Here is a 20,571-nt window from a genome sequence, read left to right as displayed (position 1 = left end):
ACAATTTCTATATTTTTAATTATATATATGTAATATTACAAATAAATTATTGAAATATTTTTCCTCTATGAAAAAATTTTGTATATACTAAACAAACGTTAATTTGTTTTCACCGCCATTTTATTAAACATCCGTTACCGGAAATTAATTACCAGCAAATTTCTGTTTTTCTTTGACGAAACGTGGCATGAAAATGTGTGCTGTTGGCACTTCTCTCAAATGTATATTGTTCTTCTTGTGAAATAATTATTTCGTTGTCGTAAGTGACACGAGATCAGTTGTGAAAAAAGGTAAAAGATATTCATAAATAATTAAAATGTTACATCTATGTAATATTACTTTCTTTAATATATAAAAAAATTATAATTTTTATGTTGTATATTTTAACAATAAATAATTATAATATTTAAATTCTTCAAATAAGATTATATATAGATTATGATAATATAGATTAACGGCATTTTATAAATAAACTAAACTATGTAATTTTTAAATTTTTATAAATTATATTAATAAATTTTATAAAAATTGAATTTATTATTATATATTTATATACAAAGTTTTAATTATATTATCATATAATAAGTTAAAAATAGTATATAATTTTCATTTTTATAAATAATATAATTTTTAGCATGAAGTGGTACATAATATTTGCAGCATTAGCTGCTTTTGTTTTTACTACATATGCAGAAGAAGAAGAAGAAACTGCAAGATTATTAATATCTAAACAATTACTTAATAAATATCTTGTAGAAAATATGGATATTGTAATCAAAGTAAGTATTAAAATATATAAATTTATATATTAATATTAATTTATGTATAATTTCTTTATTTTAATGTATAAAAAATATATTATTTGTAGTATACAGTTTATAATATTGGAAGTGCAGCTGCTTTAGAAGTTGAAATCACAGATAATTCTTTTCATCCTGATCATTTTACTCATGTTAGTGGAGAATTAAATGCAAGAATTGATCGTGTTCCACCTTATACAAATGTTAGTCATACAGTTGTTGTGAGGCCACGTAAATTTGGATACTTTAATTTCACATCAGCAGAAGTTTTATATAGACGTAAAGAAGATGCTCCTAGTTTACAATTTGCTGCAAGTAGTGAACCTGGTGAAGCAGTAATTGTATCATTTAGAGATTATGATAAACAATTTTCTTCACATGTGGTAAATTATTATTGATTATAAAAATATATTGTATATATAATGGTAATAAAATATTTATATTTTTTAGGTTGATTGGGCTGCATTTGCAGTAATGACATTACCATCATTAGCTATTCCTTTTGCATTATGGTATTCTAGTAAGAGTAAATATGAAAAATTGCTTAAAACTACAAAGAAACATTAATCATATATTTATTTTAAATCATTCAAAAAACATTTTTTTCATATTGTTGTAAAAAATTTAACTAGCCTACTTTCTGTATACATCTACTTTTATAATAAATATTATTTATAAATAACATATTTATCTTTTTTATTTTTATATTTAATCTAAGATATGGATATGTAAAATATAAAGATTAAAAATTGTTTCATTTATTTATACAGTTTATATAATCTTATATTTAATAAATATTATCTATTTTTTTTATTTCCTGTACAGATAATTAAACACAATTATGACATTAATATATAATAAAATGTAGAAAAAATCATTTAATCATTAAAAAAGATAAGTTTAAAAATTATAAAGAAATATATATATATATTAATATATACATATATATGTATAATTATAGACATATAAATTATATATGTATACTATATTTTAATTGTATGAATAGAATATGACATTAATACATATATAAATTATTATGACTAGGAATTACATATTTTACATTTCTAAAATAATTAACCTATATTTAAAGTATAACTGCATTAACTTATTGTATATATTCTACTGTATGTAGAATTATATATTACATTATAAATTATATATTACAGAATGTACATTTTCTTATATCTTATTAATATGCAAAGTATATCTTAGTCATGAAAACAACATAAAAAATAATTAATTTTCTAACAAAAATGAATTTATGATAATAAGGCACCAGTTTGATAATATATTTGTTTGCAAATTTATGTTAATATGCATAGTTTTGTAAATATAATATATTTTTAACTTGAAACTCTATCATATTTTATGAAGTATTCAATGATCTATTTCGTTTAGTTGGTGAATAAGAACCACGAGGATCACCATAAACAGGATCAAATGCAGAAAATGGTCTTATTGGACTAATTGGACTTCGTGGAATCGATATGTTTGTAGTGTGTAAAGTAGGCGAACATGGAGTACTTGTTTTTTTTAATTGCGGTGGACATTTATCAACTATAAAAAAATTAATTTCAATTAAATAACTATTTATAGATATAAAAAAAATTATATTATTAAAATAATGTACATACCAAAAACTGCTTTATTCTTTATATTTAAGTCAATATTCGCTATTTTATTTTTCCATACTGCAAAATAAGATAGAAGATTATATTTAAAAAATATAATAAATTAAAATTATAAAATAATTTTAATCTAAAAAAGACTTACTATAGAAAAAAGTAATTACAACAACAGCAAATGTTCCAAATGTGTAACGATGAAAATACATATAATCAACCCAATGAATTCCAGATAAAGGGATGAAATTTTCATATTTTGTTACACGTACAAAAAGCTTGCATGTACAAAAAAAAAAATTATCAATTATATATATGTATGAAATTTGATATAATTGATGATTATAAATATTTATTTTTTATATATATTTGCTTACAGATATATTTTGCTTTGTAATGTCATTTGCAATAACAACTTTCTGACCTTGAATTTCTTCATGATTATGCATTAAACGAAGTTTATATTGTATTGTAGATTTTGAAATATATTGCCGAACACTTACGGTCATTCCATCTGGTACATCAATCTATGCAAGATTAATATAAATAAATATGTTTTCAACTTTCATAAAACGTTTTTTAATTTATTATAAAATAACTTTAATTTTTATAAAAAATTAAACTTACAGTAAGATGATCTAATACAGATTGTAATCCATATATCTCAAGTGTTGCAGTTGGAATAATTTGAGAATGAGTATAAATAAAAACAATTTCTTTGGCATCAACATAAACAGGAGGAAGATATGTTACTTCTAAGGGTATAGCTTCAATATCTTTACTTTGTGCACTTATTTGAATACGATTTTCTAATGTACTAGAAATTATATTTGGAGAACCCATTGGAATTATATCACAATAATAAAAACCTATAATGAACAGTTTGAAAATAATTAATATACTATATTATCTGTTGCATCATAAAATCAAATTATAAATATACCAGTTGTAATATCAAATCGCGGTTTGATAAGAAAAAGATCTTTCACTCCAATAGAAGTCGATGAAACAAATTGTATATTACATGTGTAAGGAAATGAATTTAAAGTAAATAAATTGAATGTTCTACAACCACCTAATCCTCTAGATAATACATTATTTTCTTTTACTTGTTCATCTTTACTTTTAAGTACAAGAGGAACGCTAAATGTCTCAGTTCCAGTAATATTTCGGCCTCTTAATGGAACAATTGATATCTGCATTTATAATATAATGTAAATAATAATTTAAAAAATATTAATATAATTTTTAATAATTTCCATACAATACCTTTGCAATAGATTGAATATGAACTTCTATTTCACCTTGCATATGAGTTGCAAGACTATGTTTTACTACTGCATAACCAACATTTTTTGCTCGACCTATTCCTGTAATAGGATCTACTGTTAATATTTCAGAAGCAGAAGATTGCCAATAACCTGGATCACCATCAGGAGATAGAAGTGGCATTGAAAAGCATACTATATCACCCACTGTTAGTGTAGTCTATAATGTATCATAAATTTAAATTATAAATAATTATTTAACATAATAAAATAAATTAAAAAATTATAATATTAAACAATAATATTTAATATAGTTAAAATAAATATTTAAATTACCTTTGTGGGGAAAACTATATCACCAATCATCATATGTACATAATCAAACATTGCATTAGGATATTTTTCATTATATGTTTTTACAATAAGATCTCCATTTTCAATAAATTTTACAGTAACTATATTTTCAGAATTTTTAATAAATGATGCAAGATCAGCCCGATTTAATATAGTTTCAGCATTAACCTCAGCAGCATGAAATTTTGTTCCAACATTATCATAATATTCAAGAACATAATCTAATTCCATACCTTTGGGTAACATATTTAATTCTTCTCCATTTCGAATTCGTAAAATTGATTTCAAAGATAACATCATGTAATGAATAGGTTTAATCTATAAATAAATTAAAATATAAATTTTTTAAATTTTTCTAATTAGATTTATATTTTAACATAATACAAATCTTACTTCAACAATAATAGTTATTGACTGTTTTAAATTATATGTTTCTGTGTTTGTAATAGAAATAACTATTTTTCCAAAATTTTCACCAGCCTTTATGATGCCATTTTTATCAATAGTAATAGTTTTAGATGCTGGTGTTAAAGCATGTGAATCCATTGAATCATTTCCATGTAAAGTTGATAATACTTTATAAGTTGTTGTACCATATTTGTCACGATTTGTTTGTAATTTTAAAATAGAGTTTGGAGACATTAATATCACTGGTGCATTAAATGGTAATCCTAAATGCGTTAAACGCAATTCTTCGAAAATTTCAATTTTTACAAATGTAGTGAATGTTACATCATTTTTAAAACCAGCTAACATATTGGATGGCATTGTAACATTTAAATAAATAGTTGCTAATCCAGGACTTATTGCTTTGGCTCTTAAACATACTTCATTTTGGTATCTAATATTAATACCAGTACCTTCATACATATTATGCAATGTAATTAGATTAGAATCACTAGATGACCATGTAAAAATTAATAATAATTGCATAGAACCTATAATAAGAGGAGTTAAATGTTCTGGGATACCAAAAGCCCAAAGTGGAAATGTTGCACCCACTTTTACTCTACTTGTTGGCACAATGATTTTTACTCCTTCAAGATATAATACATGTATATCTGCATAATCTTCAGAATGAATAACTTTATTGCCTTTAGCATTAAGACCAATAGCTCTAACAATAATTTTTGTTTGGCCAACTGATTTTCCTTCAAATATACCATTATGATCAATATGTAAAATATCATTATTTTGTGTAGAGAATTCAATTTCTGCATTTGATGGACCTCCTATTGTTTGTACTTGATAAATAGTTCCTACTAAAATTGTTAAATTTTTTGGGGAAACTTTCAAAGGAAGAAAGACTTGAATAGTTGCTGATTCACTTTGTACTTCTTTTTCACCTCCTTTACTAATAAAAGTTAATTGAGATTCTCCTTCTGCCATTCCATATATCATATATAATAATTGATTATAAGGAGAATTACCATGTTCACTAGCAGGTAATTGTTTAACTTCTATACATTCATTATCAATTTCTGCTTTAAATTCCAAAGCATTTAAAGATGGTAATTTTATAACATGGCCATTTGTATCATAAAGTTTCAATGCAGCTACTATGCATTTTCCTTTTTCAATTTTATTCACTGTTTCTATTTCTATTACTGCAAGTTGTTGTATTTCAATTATAGCTTCAGCTGGTTTAGAAGGTAAACAAAGATCTACTAAAGATAAATAAAGTATTCCAGATTTTTTTGGCGTAAGACTAATTGCTTTTGTTGATTCTATATATCTAATATCTGCAATATCATCTACATTTAATACAAATTCATAATATCCAGAACCTTGGCTTACTTGTAAATAATATTTTGCAGTAGGATCATTTAATACCATTAATTTATCAGGAATAATACTAGTATCATTAACTAAAACTATTTCTAAAGAAGTTTCTATAAGAGGAGTTTCATATATTTTTCTCTCACTTTCAATTGCAAAAGGTGGCCATTCAGGTATTATTTTTAATTTATTTAATATATATTTTTGATAACCTGTAATTGTAGCAGTTAATGTAAGAGCACCAGTATGTTTCTTAAAAATGATATTTTGATAATAATTTTTTGGTAAAATAACATTCATATCCGTAATTGTCTCTTCTATAGAACCAGAAGGCATTTGTACAAAGCCTATAGTTGAGGGTTTTAAATTCCATTCAATATGTAAACTTGTAATATTATCAAAAATTCTACCTTCTTCATCCTTTACTACTGTTATAAGTTTTAAATTTTTATCGCTATGCGCCATTATTCTTTCTGTATTAAGACTAATAGGACAATTTTTACTATCTTTAAATTCAGGTTGAAAATAAATATGTCTGGGTTTGCCACAAATAATCTTCACTGTTTCAAATGCATATGTATTTTTACAATTTGGCAATAAAGGAATATTTGAAATTATATATGTTACATCTACTTCTCCAAGGGAACGACATGTTACTTCAAAAACAGATATATCATATAATCCGGTTGATAAATCTGCACGTTCTATTACTTCAGCAATTTTTTTTTCAGATACTTGAATTTTTCGTGAATAACTTTGAGGCTTGTTTGACCAAGGATGGGGTCCACCTTTAAAAACTATTTTTCTTGATGAACCCACTGTTAATAAACTTTCTTTACTATTTGGATGTATTGCTATTAAACGTTCATAGGCTGATACAGTAATATTATCAGTCAAGTATTGACCATTAGCATTATATACTACTGTTATTTCAGATGTTCCAATATCTACACTAGTGACTGCTATAACAGCACATGCAATTCCTATAGGTTCTATGATTTTACTATCATTTTGTATAAAATTACCATTTGGAATGTATGTTTCAAATTTAATATCTCTACAGTCATTAAAAGGAATTTCTTTGGAATCTGTTCCATTAATTAATTTTCCATATAATGCAATGTGAAGATAAATCACTTCTTCTACAGCAATTTCCATGTTATATTCAATTACTTTTAGCTTGGAAGGAGGTAATACATATACTCTTGCTGTATCTTTATTATATTGATTTCTTGTCATAGCAACATTTATTTCTGTTGCTCCTGCTGCTAAAATTCTCATTCCTCCATTCTGAGAAATTGTTGCTATTGAAGGATGTTTACTTGACCATACATATGATCCATCCCCTCCATTTGCCTTTAATACAATATCATACCTATAGTAATAAAATAAAATTTTATAAAAATATTATTAATAATAGAAAGAAAGTAATATATTGTAAATAATAACCTTGATTTAGCTTTAAAATCCCATGGAACAGCTAGTACTTTAGGTTGTACAATAACTGAAGTATGAATTAAAAGCTCAGCTCTTGTAGTAGGATGTGAAGCAAATGAAATTTTTTTACCGTGCTTATCAATTATACCATAAAGAATAGCTTCAATGGTCATTGTCCCACACATTATAGGTACACCAATAATATAAGTACCATTTTGTGTTATTAATTTTGATTCAAAATAATGTTCATCTAATTTTGTTAATACTTCAACTCCTTCTCCAATGTGAAATTTATGATCTTTATTATTATACAATTCAATTACAATTTCATGAGTATGACCAAGTATTAAACCCCAATTTCTATTGGGTAAAACAGCAAGAGTTATATAGGCTACATCATTCACATTAACTGTAGCGGATGGTAAAATAACAGGATATTCATCACGAACATTTTTATCATGTAAAAATACTTTAGTACGTCCTAAAGATTTAGCATATGCAAAATCATGATCATTATCAATTTCTAATATATCAGGATTTTCTGCTTCTAAATAATATTGGCTAGATGGTAAATTTATTTCTTCTAAACGACCTTGACGAGCCTACAATATATTAATAAATAATATTAATATTTAAAACATATAATAAGTACAATATACTTACTTGCATTATTTTGTACTTAAAACTGTCATATGCCATAACTGTTATATCTGATGGAATGATAATTAAATTAGCTATTACAATTAATTCAACTTCTATTGGTGGAACATGTTTATACTCTAAATAAGGTAATTTCACAGAAACCTATAACGAAATATTGTTTGTAAAATTATTCTAATTAAGAAATTTTATATTTAACATAAACTAATATATAAAATATGTTAATACCTTTGCTGTACCAGTTTTTATTCCTTCTAATAATACAATATGTCCTTTTTTACCAGTTGCATCTAATGCAGCAACTGTTGTTGGAGTTTCATATTGTGATTCTTGATAAGTCATGAATCTTAAAACATCATTTGGTATTTTAGAATCTGATGTGTGTTTATCAGCATTATCTATGCTCCAAAGAAATTCTACTCCAGCAAGAGTTGTAAATTCATTTCCTATGAAAAAAATATATATAGTTTTAAAATAAATTAAAATATGCATATTTTAAAAATTTATTTGAATTTTCAGATTTTAATTTTAAAGTTATATAAAATTTCAATGAAAATTTTTACCTTGTTCATCATATGCACGGACTTCAAATGCTTCTGGTGCTTCTTCTATATATAATTCTCTTGTGGTTGTCACAAGATTTAAAGAAAAAATTGCATCAACTATAACATCACATCTTAAAAATTGACCATTATTAACATCTTCAGCCAATACTATTGCAGTGTTTCGAGTAGATTCTCTTGTTATTATTTGTATCAATATAGCAGAAGAACAAGTTCTTTCAACATTTTCATTTATAGGAATTAATTGAATAATATCTAATCGTGATGTTGACCTGTTGGATAAAATTAATTTTAAATATAAGTTCTATTAATAATTTCATTTATAAAAATTAATTGAATAAAATTTAATCATAATATTGATTTGTTATTAAATAAAATTATTTTTATTAAATACAATATTATATTAAAGTTAAAAATTACAATTTATTTAAAACAAAATAAAAATTGTTTATTTTAATAATAAAAATATTCTTTAATAAAAATTTTGAATAAATAAACAATAAAATAACAATAAATAAATTTAAATTGTGAAAAAAAGGAATTACCATTGATAACAAGCACCATCAGTAACTTCAAGTGTAAAATTTACAGCAAAATCATTAAATACTGGTAATAAGACTCTGGGAACATTTAACCTATGTACTGTGGCATCTGATATCATAGAAAATAGAATAAAAAAAACCGTGAAAAACATTATTTTTAAGGATAAAATTATAAATCCAACCATAATTTCTTCACGTGTATCAACGGCGATCTACAACAATCTCTAAATAGATTTTAAATCGGAATCAGAATATATTCTTCGATAATTATCGATAATTATCGATATTCGTGATCGATATTTATGTTATATTAATTTAATTTTTTTATAATAAGAAAAACGTAATTATTTCCAATATTTCTTATATTTTTATTATTGATTAATATTAATCTTTTATTAAAGTAAAATCTATTTACCTTAAAAAAATAAATGATATTTAAGAATTATAAAAAAAATGTTCAATTTTCAAGAATGTAGCCAATCAAAAAAGATTATAGCAAACATGTAATGCTCATGAAAATATTGCTTAAATAAAACTGTTGATTTTCTATTTGCTACTTAGTCTTGTTATTTGCCAAAAAATACAAGCTGTTGATGTCTCATTTATTTGATAAAATATTTTACATAATATTACGTATGATAATTAATGATTAATATATTCTGAAACTTATTTTGTGAACAATTACTAGTCTATTATTTTGGAATTTTTAAACTCCATTAGAATAATTATTAATAGATTATCCCGCGTTAGGATAACTTTAAAAATATTATTTGGGTATGTTGAATTTATTTTAAAACTTATTAATTCCGAAAGTAAAATTCATTCGTAAGAATGGCCGATGAAATAGAAACAATTCGACTTGCCAATGACGATATCGAATGTATGGAAGGAGAGATAGATGCTGATGATGTAGATGAAGAAGGTTCGGATGGAGTTGTAGTTCCAGAACTTCAGGGTACATTATCCAAATGGACAAATTATATACATGGCTGGCAAACTAGATTTATTGTTCTCAAAGATGGTACTTTATCTTATTACAAATCTGAACAGGACAGTGGATTTGGATGCCGAGGTTCAATAAGTCTATATAAAGCTAATATTAAGGTATGAATTAGTATAAAATTTTATCATAATTTTAAATCAATTTTATTTTTTTAATTATTTTTATATAACTTATGATATTACTCAATATTATTTGTTTTATTAGGCTCACGAATTTGATGAATGTAGATTTGATGTATCTGTGAATGATTGCTTAGTATGGTATTTAAGGGCAAGTAATCCAGAAGAAAAGCAACGTTGGGTAGATGTTTTAAAATCTTATAAGGTATTGAAATTTTATTATATAAATTGAAAAATATATTAAATATGTATAAATTTAATAAATGTAAATTAAAAAATATATTTGTTTGTTTTATATAGTCAGAATCTGGTTATGGAAGTGAAAATAGTTTGAAACGACATGGTAGTGCCATTTCACTTATATCAAATACACAGTCTATTACAAGTGCAGGTAGTTTTACTAAACGTGGAGTTAGAGGATTAAAAGAAAAATTAGCAGAACTTGAAACTTTCAGAGATATTTTGATCAAACAAATTGATACTTTACAAAAATATTTTGATAATTGTGCAGAGAATGCTAAAAATATTTCCATGAAAGGTATATAAAGTAATAATTTTCATTTATATATATTCATTTGTTTTATATTCAATTATTTTATATTTTCTTTTATGTTTTAAACAACTGTTTATTTTTTGTTTCTTTTTTTTTTTTTATTTCTAATTGAATAGAAAATATTTGTTTCAGAAAATAAAGTTGAGACAATGTTTAATCCAGCTGAACAATCTGTAGACTTTAAGGGTGAAGCAATAACATTTAAAGCAACAAGCGAAGGTGTTTTAGCAACATTACAACATTGTGTGGAATTAATGGTACAACGAGAAGATGCATGGCGTCGTAGATGGGAAAAAGAAGTTGAAAGAAAGCGAAAAGTGCAAGAACTTTACAAAGCTCTAAAAGAGCAAGTTACAATGCAACAAAGTGATTCTCCAAGACCTAGAGTTCTTATTCATGGAGGTCCAGATTATGAGGTTAAATTATATAAAATAATAAAGTATATTTAAAAAAAAAATATAATATAGGTAAACAAACAATTTAATGTTTAAGGAAGGTCCACATAGTGCTCTCTGTGATGAAGAATTCTATGATGCAGTAGAAACCGGATTAGATAAAATTGATGAAGAGAATCAACTGAGAGATCGTTTGAAACAAAAATCAGTTTCAGTTTTAACTACTCCTATCATGTCAGCAGTTAGACATAGACTTTGGCCAGAGGTAATTATTTGTTTTAAATATAATTAATTACTTAAGTCACAGTTATATTATTTGATTTATTATTATTATCTTTAGATAGAAAAAATAACGATGGAACAATTGCATTATGCACGTCTTGAAGTAGGAGCAGGTGGATGGCAATTATTTGCTGAAGATGGTGATATGAGAATGTACAGACGTGAAGAAGAAGCGGATGGTTTAGTGGTAGATCCTTTGAAAGCTTGTCATGTTGTAAAAGGAGTTACGGGTCATGAAGTATGCGAAATATTCTTCAGCCCTGAATTCAGAACAGGATGGGAAGCTACTCTTGAAGATATGACTGTGGTAGAACACATTTCCAAAGACACTTTAATATTTCTACAAACGCATAAGCGAATTTGGCCAGCAAGTCAAAGAGACGCGTTATTTTGGTCACATATGCGTCGAGTTTCTGATGATGAAGATCCCGATGCACATGATTTATGGATAGTTTGTAATCATAGTACAGAACACCCTGATTTTCCGGTAAATTTTTTACAATTTTAGCAATTTTTATATATATGCAATTTTACAATTTTAGCAATTTTTATATATATATATAAACATCTTTATATACATGTATTAAAATATTTATAGCCGAACACTGGAAAATGTGTAAGGGTTTATCTAACTGTTTGCCTTGTGTGTCAAACCTTCATTGATCCTCCAAAAGATGAAGAAGAAATAAAAAGAGAAAATTTAACATGCAAAATAACTTATTGTTCTGTTGGTTTGTATTATATCTTTTTTCATTTAATATATTAATAATACATATCTTTCTATAATTAATTATTTATTATTTTTATTTTTTTTTTATTTTTACTATAGTTAATCCTGGTGGATGGGCTCCAGCATCTGTTCTACGTGCTGTTTATAAAAGGGAGTATCCAAAGTTCCTTAAACGTTTTACTAGCTTTTGTATTGAGCAGTGTAAGGATAAACCAATTATATTCTAAGAATAATTGATAGAATTTTCATATTTTCCATCCAATTCTTCATCTATTACATCGAAGCATTTCCATGCTCTTAATGTATTAATATATCAAAGAAGAAATCAGAAATTAAAAAATAGAAATTCGAAAACAAAAATTCTCCTAACTATAAATGAAAGTGTTTTATATACTATTTTTTTTATTTGCTTAACATAATTGATGTAATATATATACATATATATTATAATATATATGTATATATTCACAGCTTAGTAAAATAGGATATAAACTGTTATATTGAAAGTGATTTATTAAGAGTACATATACTTCCAAGAATAACTTTATAACGCGGAACGCATGCGCTAAAACATTGTTTGTAAATTATATTTACTCCTTTAAATAACAGCTTGTTACTTTATTGTTATACAGAATGCTGTCGCAAGTCACTTGTACAAATCTTAACAAATTGAATATATACACATTTATCTATTGTTATATTATATATCCAATTAAATATGAAACTGTATAATACAAATTATATTGTTATTTTTATTTATACATAAAATGTATAATACATTAATATAAGTATGAAGGTCAAATGGGAAAAACATAATAAAGACTGTTGTAGATTTGCTGTTGTAATTATTTTGGATCTATTACATTAATCTTTGTTCATTCCTATCATTGTGAAAATTATATATTTATTAATTTAATATTTTTTTATTTATATAATTATATTTATATAATTATAATTTTATATTTTTTATAAATAATGAAAATTTTTTGATGTACATATTAATATTTTTGATGTGATAGAATTTTGAAATTAAAAGTCAAAAAATTTTTGTAAGAAATAAATTTATTTCTACAAATTATTCAACTTAATTTAAAAAAAATCATATATATTTATATGTATATGTACATTTTTTTTAATATTTTTTATATAAAATACTTTTTTGTCTCATATTCTTTACTTTCAGTATATTGAAATCTGAATTTTATTTCAATAATTTCAGTTTCAAAATATCAAAGAAGAATATAGAGATATAAAAATTCTTCTCTATTCTTTTATAAGCTACTGTAAATTAAAATAAATGGCCAAAATTAAAAATATATAATTTATTTAAAAATTATAGTTTTAAATACTTTTTTTTAAAAGCATTATATAAAAAATAACATTTTAAACTAGAAAATCTCGTAACAAAAATTTTAATTATATAAAAATTTAAAATAATATAAAATAATATAAAATATTTTTATGTATAGTAGAATAAAAATAAATTAAAAGTTAAATATTATAATATTCATAAATCTAATTATTTAATTTTAGCCATTATGTTAACAAATTAAAATTTTGAATACAATATTTAAATTGGACATTACATTAATTGTAAACTAAAACGATACAATTTTTTACAATGATATAAGTCTATTGACAAAAATTGTATTCATTGAATATAAAAAAAATATTAATAATCAATATATTTACAATGTATCGTTCACAAATATGTTTATGCATTATACATATCCAAAAAATAGTTTTTGGTTTTTGTAAAATTCAAGTCAACTTATATTAAATTTAATGAAAATTAAATTTAATAATATTTAAATCCAATATAATCATACATTTATAGAAATATATATATATTAAATAAAATTAATTTTAAAATTTAAAAATCTAATATTTTTTAAACTTATATTATTCTGATTATATTCAGCCTAGATACTTAAAACAATTCGATATAAATGAATTGCGAATATAAAATATAAAAACTTTGCACTTTGGAACTTTAAATATAAAAAAAAGTATATATTTTTGTATATATTTCATTATTTTTTTTTTTATGGTTCATAAGAGCCTAATTTTTTTAATACACTAAGACCTTTTTCTTCATATTCTTCTCTTGTTATCCATACTGACTCACGATCCTTTGTAATTTCTGCTAATACAGCACCACCCATGAAGACCATATCTTTGCGTCGCGGAGAATCTTCAATTTTTATTTTAAATTTCTAAGAAAATATTAGAATAAGATATATATTTATTAAGAAAAAATTGCAAAGAAAATATAAAATATTATATAATTACATTTAATTTTGAAGTATCATTCTTTAATACTCTTTGAAGATAAAGTTGTTTAATTTCTCTTTCAAGTCTAGATGGAAGTCCAGGATACATTGTACTACCACCACTTAAAACAATATGTTTATATAATTCACTTCTTATATCAATATCAGCTGCTTGAATAGTACTGAATACCAATTCAGCAATTCCTTGAGCTTCAACATTTATCAAATGAGGCTGAAATAAAGCTTCTGGTGCAGCAAATCTCTCTCCACCTACTTTTATTACTCTTCCATCAGGAAGCTAAAAAAATTTATGAATTATTATCACAATTATCATCATTTTTTTTATATTTATTATATTAAATAAATTCTACTTACAGTATATGATTCAACTAAAACAGTTGTTTCAAGAGCTAACTTTTCTTCAGTTTCAATATTATAACCAATATAACATAATTTTTCTTTTAACATTCTAACAGTTTCAAAATCAGCAGAATGATTAAATGCATAACCACGTAACAAAAGGAGTTTTATTAAATACATTGTAATATCTCGACCAGCTATATCTAATCGTCGAGTAAGATGAGGTAAAGCATATTCTTCAAATACAGGACAAATATGAGTGACTCCGTCACCAGAATCTACTACAACACCACTGATTAATCCTTGAGCATATAATGTAAGTACTGCTTGAATTGCAATATATGTACCAGCAAAACCATATTTTTCAAACATTACCTAAAGTAGTTCAATTATAATTAAAAAGAATAAAATTAAAAAATTTTTATAAAAAAATAATTTATAATTATTTTACCTCAATCATTTTTTCACGATTTGTAATAGGATTCATTGGTGGTTCAGTCAGTAAAATTTTACATTCCCTAGGATTAATATTCATCTTCTCTTTACCAAATGTATAATCCCATACATGACACATATCTTCCCAATTTCTATTAATTATTTTAATAAATATTTCATAATATACATAGATTAAATATATTCATACACATACCTAACAATTCCATTTTGCATTGGATAACTAATTTCTAGCATGGAACGAAGTTTACTTGCTTCATCTCCAACCATCAAATCCTTATGATAAAACAATAAAAGACATGATTATATATATTGTTATCATATAAAATATACATATTAATTGTTAGTATTTCAAAAATTTAACACACATTTTAATTTTTGATGAAATAATTGAGAATTGAATTAAGTATAAAATTTCTAAATTATAATTATCAAAAATTCATTTTTTTTTATTTCAATTTTTTAATATTTTTATTAAATAAAATACTACTACTACTAATACTAATACTAACCAAATAAATTATTATAATATACATGAATAAAAATAAAACAAAATAAAACATTAAAAGAATCTTATTTATAATTATATATAATAATATTGAATAAATATGAAAATTATTTATTGCTTTAAAATAATTCTTTAATAAGTACTAATATAATATTGATAAATGTAAATATTAATATTAAAAAATGCAAACTTACAGGCATGTTAAGCACATCCTATGAGAGCAAATGTGAAAGCACAAGTATATTAAATAATATTAAAAATATATATATAAAAAATTTATATATAAAAATTCACACTTAATTCACATATAATTAAAAATACAATCTTTCTGTAACATTCTACTCTATAATATTTTATTTCTTACATTTATTTAATAACAATAAATAGAAAAAAAGATTTACAATACATTAAATATATTATAAATCATTAAAATAAAAAATATAATTTTATGATTGTCAATTATTAGTTAAATCCTCAATAAAGATATTATATTCCAATAATTATAAAAATACTATCTTACTTTTAATATGTACAATCCATTTTAATATTAGTTAGTAAACAAGGTTAATGAATGACAAATGCATTTTCAATCGGATTTAAATTCTGGAGCACACAGTGTAATATTATGAAGTGACTTACACGAATACAATATTCTTGCTGAAAATTAAGTAAATTTATTAATAACTAGAAGAAATTATGATTTTATTTTTATGTTTAATTAAACAAACTTTTCAAATTTAAGATTATTTATATTTATATTTATATTTATATTCATATTCAATTCAATTTTTAATTTTTTTTTAAATAGAATGAAAATTTATTTTATTTTAAAGAAAATATGCAATATATTTTAATAACATAGAAAATACATATTAAATATAAAAAAACAAATATTAATTATAGATTATGACTATTTTTTTATGTTTATAACTATTTTTTAAATAATTAATTAAAAATATAATAAATATTATACATTATTATTGTTGAAAAATTAAAAAATATACCTTCACATCAATGTCTCCTATTTTATTGACAGCTCTGATAATAGGACGTCCAACTATAGATGGAAATATGTGTGCTGGAAAATTTGCTCCTGCATATCCACATTTTACAAACTACAAAATAATGCTATCTTGTTAGTAACAAGAAGAAAAATACATAAGATAAAATATGTAAGATAAATAGAAATCAAGAAATAAAAATAAAAGTATAACCTTACCCCTGTTCCGTTATCACAAACAATAATCTTTCTGCCTTTACTATCCATTTTTCAATATGATTATTTAAACGGATATTTTGTGTTTTTTATATCAATATACATTAAACATTGCACATTCCGTGAGATGATTAATTATTATAAGATCTAGGGCGTTACCGGTATCATCCCCAGACGTTTAGATTTACTAGTTCATCTGACATGCCAACAGAGGTCTACAATTCTTGCAATTTTTTTAATATATATTTTTATTTATATAAGTAAAAATAATTTATTTTGTATATATAATTAATAATATTCAAATAAATATTAACTAATCAATTAAAAATCAGAAATAGATTGTTTTTTCATTATCTTTCATTAAATTCTTGATTTTTTGTATATATGCATATAGTATTTGAAAGAAAGAAATAATATAAAGATTTTGTTACGAAAAATTTTGTTATATATCAAAAAAAAATTTTGTATAACTAAAATATCTTTTTTATTTTAATCATATTATTAAATATCAAAATGTATATTTGTTATTATTATAAAAAGAATAAAATTAATAAATTATTTAAACTTTTTTAAATACATGTCATTCATACCATCTATTGAATGACAAATGGCAACATAATTTCATCTTGCACTAAACTTTTGTCGCTAAAGGGATTAAATTTTTTTAAATCCAAAGTTCATTTATTATTTTATTAGATAATTAATGAAAAAAAATTATATTTTGTAAATAAATTATTTAAACAACTAAAGACATCGTATATTAATAATTTTAAAATATATACACATAATAAACGAATAATAATTGAGTGATTTTTTTGAATAATCTTGAATAATTTTTTTTGAATTTTCCATATTTAAAATTTTAAGAAATTATATTAAGAATATACATGGAACGCCCAATCGCTTATTTAACAAGAAAAGAAGTAATATCCAGCTGTCACCGTTTACACAAGTAAATAGATATATTGTATTATTTATTTCTATCTAAAATTTTCTATTTAATAAACGAGAATATTTTTCAGTGAAAATTTAACTGAAGAGGAAAATAAAAAAATATATGGAAAATGTAACAATTATTGGGGACATGGTCATAATTATACAGGTAATTATTATTATTATTATTATATGTACAAATTTTTATTAGACTTTATTTTAGTTGAAGTGACTGTATGTGGACCTGTGGATTCTACAACAGGTATGGTTATGAATATATCAGATTTAAAATTATACATGAAAAAAGTATTAATGGACCAATTAGATCATAAAAATTTGGATAAAGATGTACCTTATTTTAAAAATATCATTTCTACTACTGAAAATGTAGCCGTCTATGTTTTTAATGAATTAAAAAAAATTATGCCAAATTCAGATCTTTTATATGAAGTTAAGATTTTTGAAACTGATAAGAATGTCGTTATTTATAGAGGAGAAAAAAAATAAACTGTTAATTTTTTTTAATATTTAATTAAATAAAGATTAAATAAAAATTTTATTTTCTAAAAGAAATGTTTATTGATTTAAAAATATCTTTACTTAACCCATATATAAAAATAAATACAAAGATTTATATAATGGTATAAGGTTGTAAAAAAAATACTAAATTATTATTACATTCATTCCTTTTTTCAATATACAAATATGTTACAGTAATATGAATTCACACTTCAAAAGAAAGATATTTTTGTATATTATTTTAATATTGCACTTCTAAAAATGTCTTAAATATGTCTACTAATTTATTAATTACATATAATTATATAAAAAATAATTAGAATACCAATTTAAAAAAAATAGATTTTTTAAGATTGATTAATATAAAGATTATATATATGTATAAATTATATAAATTAGATTATATATATTATATATATGTAATATATATATATATAAATTATATATATATAAGATTATATATATGTATAAATTATATATATAAATTATAGTATATAAATTTCTTATTTATAAAAATCTTGATATAAAATTAAAATTTTAAATAAGTAATATAAATAATATATTTTATTTTAAATCACTTGTCATTATCTAATAAATGCAAGACAGCCTTTATAATTTAAGTTAATAATTATATATTTGTATTAATATCTAGTTTAACGTAACTTCTAATGGTTACATATGGTATACCAAGTTCAAAATCATCCTTTGGCCAATATTTTAATACTGGTGATTGCTGTGGTTTTTCCTCTTTTACAGAAAAATATGCAAAAAGTACAGCTGCTGTGTAACTTGCAATAAAAATAAACAAATGCCAAAGTGCATGTAAATAAGGGAAATTCAAGTTTAACCAAGTGTCACAAAATAAACGATCATTCAACCAACAAGTAACTGCTAATAACCATACAGCACCACATCGTAAACCCAATCTATAAACTCTCATTGACTTTGTCCTTAAGAAAAGCATAATGATGTAATTAGATATTACATCATAAAATTATATATAGACATTGATTGAGAATTTTACCTTTTTAATTCAATGATCATAAATCCAAATGCAGGTATACCAAGACTCATTAAAGCAAATGCATTTATTGCAGGATGTATAAAAGATAAACCAGTTGCAATCAAAGTTGGTAAAGTTGCACATATAGCAAGAAGTTTTCTATCATTGTGTAAAATATTTGGAAAATATCTTCTTGGAAGAAACATACAAAAACCAGCCATATATACCCATAAAATTGCTAATTCATCTAGCAATTGTCCTATAATAAAATAATAAATAATTTTATTTATTTATTTATTGTTTTACAAATCTATAATCTATTATTATTTACCTATAAGAGATAAAGTAGCATGAAAATATGCACTACTAAGACCTACTATCATTAGTAAAAACCAAATTATATGAATACCAGGATTTATAAATCGACCATAGTCTCTAAAGAGATGCATAAGAACAGGAGGAAGTAATAAAAATACTACATTACTTAGCTGTAAATAAAAATATGATAAAATTATTATATTAGTTTTTATTAAAAATTATTAATAAAAAATTTTATTTTTATCATTTTAAAATACAAAAATACAAACCGTATTCATAAATTCTGCAATACTAGAAGAAATACTATAATTACGTTCACACCAATCAATTGGTGAACTACCAGCCTCAAACGGTTTCCACATATCGAAATACGTGATTTTATTTGATTTTTATCAATAAAAAAATTTACGAATGTCAGATTTTTAATCTATAATCTGTATTAATAGTTTTTAATTTTAATAATATAGAAATTAATCATTAAACTAAAATTTTAATTAATAATTATATGAATCAAAATGAAATATTTATAGAATCTTTTTACCTTTTATATTAATAATATATTATCATTTCATATAACTTTTATACATTTTAATGACTATTAGTAACTATTGTATATAATAAATATTTATTGCAATTTATTACTCAAAAGATATTTAAAAAATATAATATTCATAAGTTTAATCAACATTTTGTTTATATTTTTCTTTTAAGACAAAGAATTATTAATTATCCACTGCATAGAATACAATCATATACTATGAGATATTAGATAGGATTAGAAATCAGTATATGTACGTAAGTATATACAAAAATATTACTTATATATAATTGATGATATATATATATATATTAATATTAATTTTTAAAAATATTGATTTAAT

At 22.9% G+C, this 20,571-nt stretch overlaps 6 protein-coding genes across 10 annotated transcripts; 3 read left to right on the top strand and 3 right to left on the bottom strand.

The window, feature by feature from the left end:
• The first annotated feature begins 147 nt into the window (after positions 1-147).
• LOC108001999 (translocon-associated protein subunit beta) lies at positions 148-1,484 on the top strand. Its single transcript, XM_017063344.3, has 4 exons — positions 148-290; positions 635-779; positions 869-1,183; positions 1,251-1,484. Exons 2-4 carry the CDS (start codon positions 636-638, stop codon positions 1,365-1,367), a joined length of 576 nt encoding a protein of 191 aa, XP_016918833.1. The 5' UTR covers positions 148-290; position 635; the 3' UTR covers positions 1,368-1,484.
• A 284-nt stretch (positions 1,485-1,768) lies between these two features.
• On the bottom strand, positions 1,769-9,210 carry LOC108002159 (nuclear pore membrane glycoprotein 210). The gene is made up of 14 exons (XM_017063670.3): positions 9,029-9,210; positions 8,484-8,755; positions 8,149-8,366; positions 7,924-8,064; positions 7,273-7,862; positions 4,438-7,198; positions 4,027-4,362; positions 3,692-3,910; positions 3,366-3,618; positions 3,050-3,291; positions 2,800-2,949; positions 2,574-2,700; positions 2,435-2,491; positions 1,769-2,357 (listed from the first exon to the last, which is right to left on the bottom strand). The coding sequence occupies exons 1-14, from the start codon at positions 9,208-9,210 to the stop codon at positions 2,167-2,169; spliced, it is 5,739 nt and encodes a 1,912-aa protein (XP_016919159.1). The 3' UTR covers positions 1,769-2,166.
• Positions 9,211-9,382: 172 nt separating this feature from the next.
• On the top strand, positions 9,383-12,939 carry LOC108002179 (ceramide transfer protein). 2 transcript variants are annotated; one of them, XM_028668871.2, is made up of 9 exons: positions 9,549-9,799; positions 9,873-10,129; positions 10,233-10,352; positions 10,448-10,685; positions 10,833-11,116; positions 11,193-11,360; positions 11,436-11,864; positions 11,976-12,108; positions 12,207-12,939. In XM_028668871.2, the coding sequence occupies exons 2-9, from the start codon at positions 9,908-9,910 to the stop codon at positions 12,332-12,334; spliced, it is 1,722 nt and encodes a 573-aa protein (XP_028524672.1). In that variant the 5' UTR covers positions 9,549-9,799; positions 9,873-9,907; the 3' UTR covers positions 12,335-12,939. The 2 variants fall into 2 exon arrangements, with proteins under 2 accessions (XP_016919194.1, XP_028524672.1); XM_017063705.3 differs by having other exon boundaries at positions 9,383-10,129.
• A 212-nt stretch (positions 12,940-13,151) lies between these two features.
• On the bottom strand, positions 13,152-17,131 carry LOC108002009 (actin-related protein 2). 4 transcript variants are annotated; one of them, XM_062086038.1, is made up of 9 exons: positions 16,921-17,063; positions 16,706-16,816; positions 16,341-16,358; positions 15,896-15,913; positions 15,390-15,469; positions 15,192-15,327; positions 14,756-15,115; positions 14,400-14,678; positions 13,152-14,323 (listed from the first exon to the last, which is right to left on the bottom strand). In XM_062086038.1, the coding sequence occupies exons 1-9, from the start codon at positions 16,966-16,968 to the stop codon at positions 14,153-14,155; spliced, it is 1,221 nt and encodes a 406-aa protein (XP_061942022.1). In that variant the 5' UTR covers positions 16,969-17,063; the 3' UTR covers positions 13,152-14,152. The 4 variants fall into 4 exon arrangements, with proteins under 4 accessions (XP_061942022.1, XP_016918847.1, XP_016918848.1 ...); XM_017063358.3 differs by lacking the exon at positions 16,341-16,358 and having other exon boundaries at positions 16,921-17,131; XM_017063359.3 differs by lacking the exon at positions 15,896-15,913.
• Positions 17,132-17,133: 2 nt separating this feature from the next.
• Positions 17,134-18,423, top strand: LOC108002032 (6-pyruvoyl tetrahydrobiopterin synthase). The gene is made up of 3 exons (XM_017063390.3): positions 17,134-17,869; positions 17,940-18,019; positions 18,074-18,423. The coding sequence occupies exons 1-3, from the start codon at positions 17,805-17,807 to the stop codon at positions 18,355-18,357; spliced, it is 429 nt and encodes a 142-aa protein (XP_016918879.1). The 5' UTR covers positions 17,134-17,804; the 3' UTR covers positions 18,358-18,423.
• Positions 18,424-18,915: 492 nt separating this feature from the next.
• On the bottom strand, positions 18,916-20,447 carry LOC108002027 (alkaline ceramidase). The gene is made up of 5 exons (XM_017063385.3): positions 20,232-20,447; positions 19,960-20,124; positions 19,704-19,860; positions 19,394-19,631; positions 18,916-19,319 (listed from the first exon to the last, which is right to left on the bottom strand). The coding sequence occupies exons 2-5, from the start codon at positions 20,050-20,052 to the stop codon at positions 18,998-19,000; spliced, it is 810 nt and encodes a 269-aa protein (XP_016918874.1). The 5' UTR covers positions 20,053-20,124; positions 20,232-20,447; the 3' UTR covers positions 18,916-18,997.
• Between the last annotated feature and the right edge of the window lie 124 nt (positions 20,448-20,571).

This window comes from Apis cerana, linkage group LG1, assembly GCF_029169275.1.
Source record: "Apis cerana isolate GH-2021 linkage group LG1, AcerK_1.0, whole genome shotgun sequence".
Lineage (NCBI taxonomy): Eukaryota > Metazoa > Arthropoda > Insecta > Hymenoptera > Apidae > Apis > Apis cerana.
The sequence above is the reverse complement of the archived record's forward strand: the minus strand, read 5'-3'. Positions and strand labels throughout refer to the sequence as shown.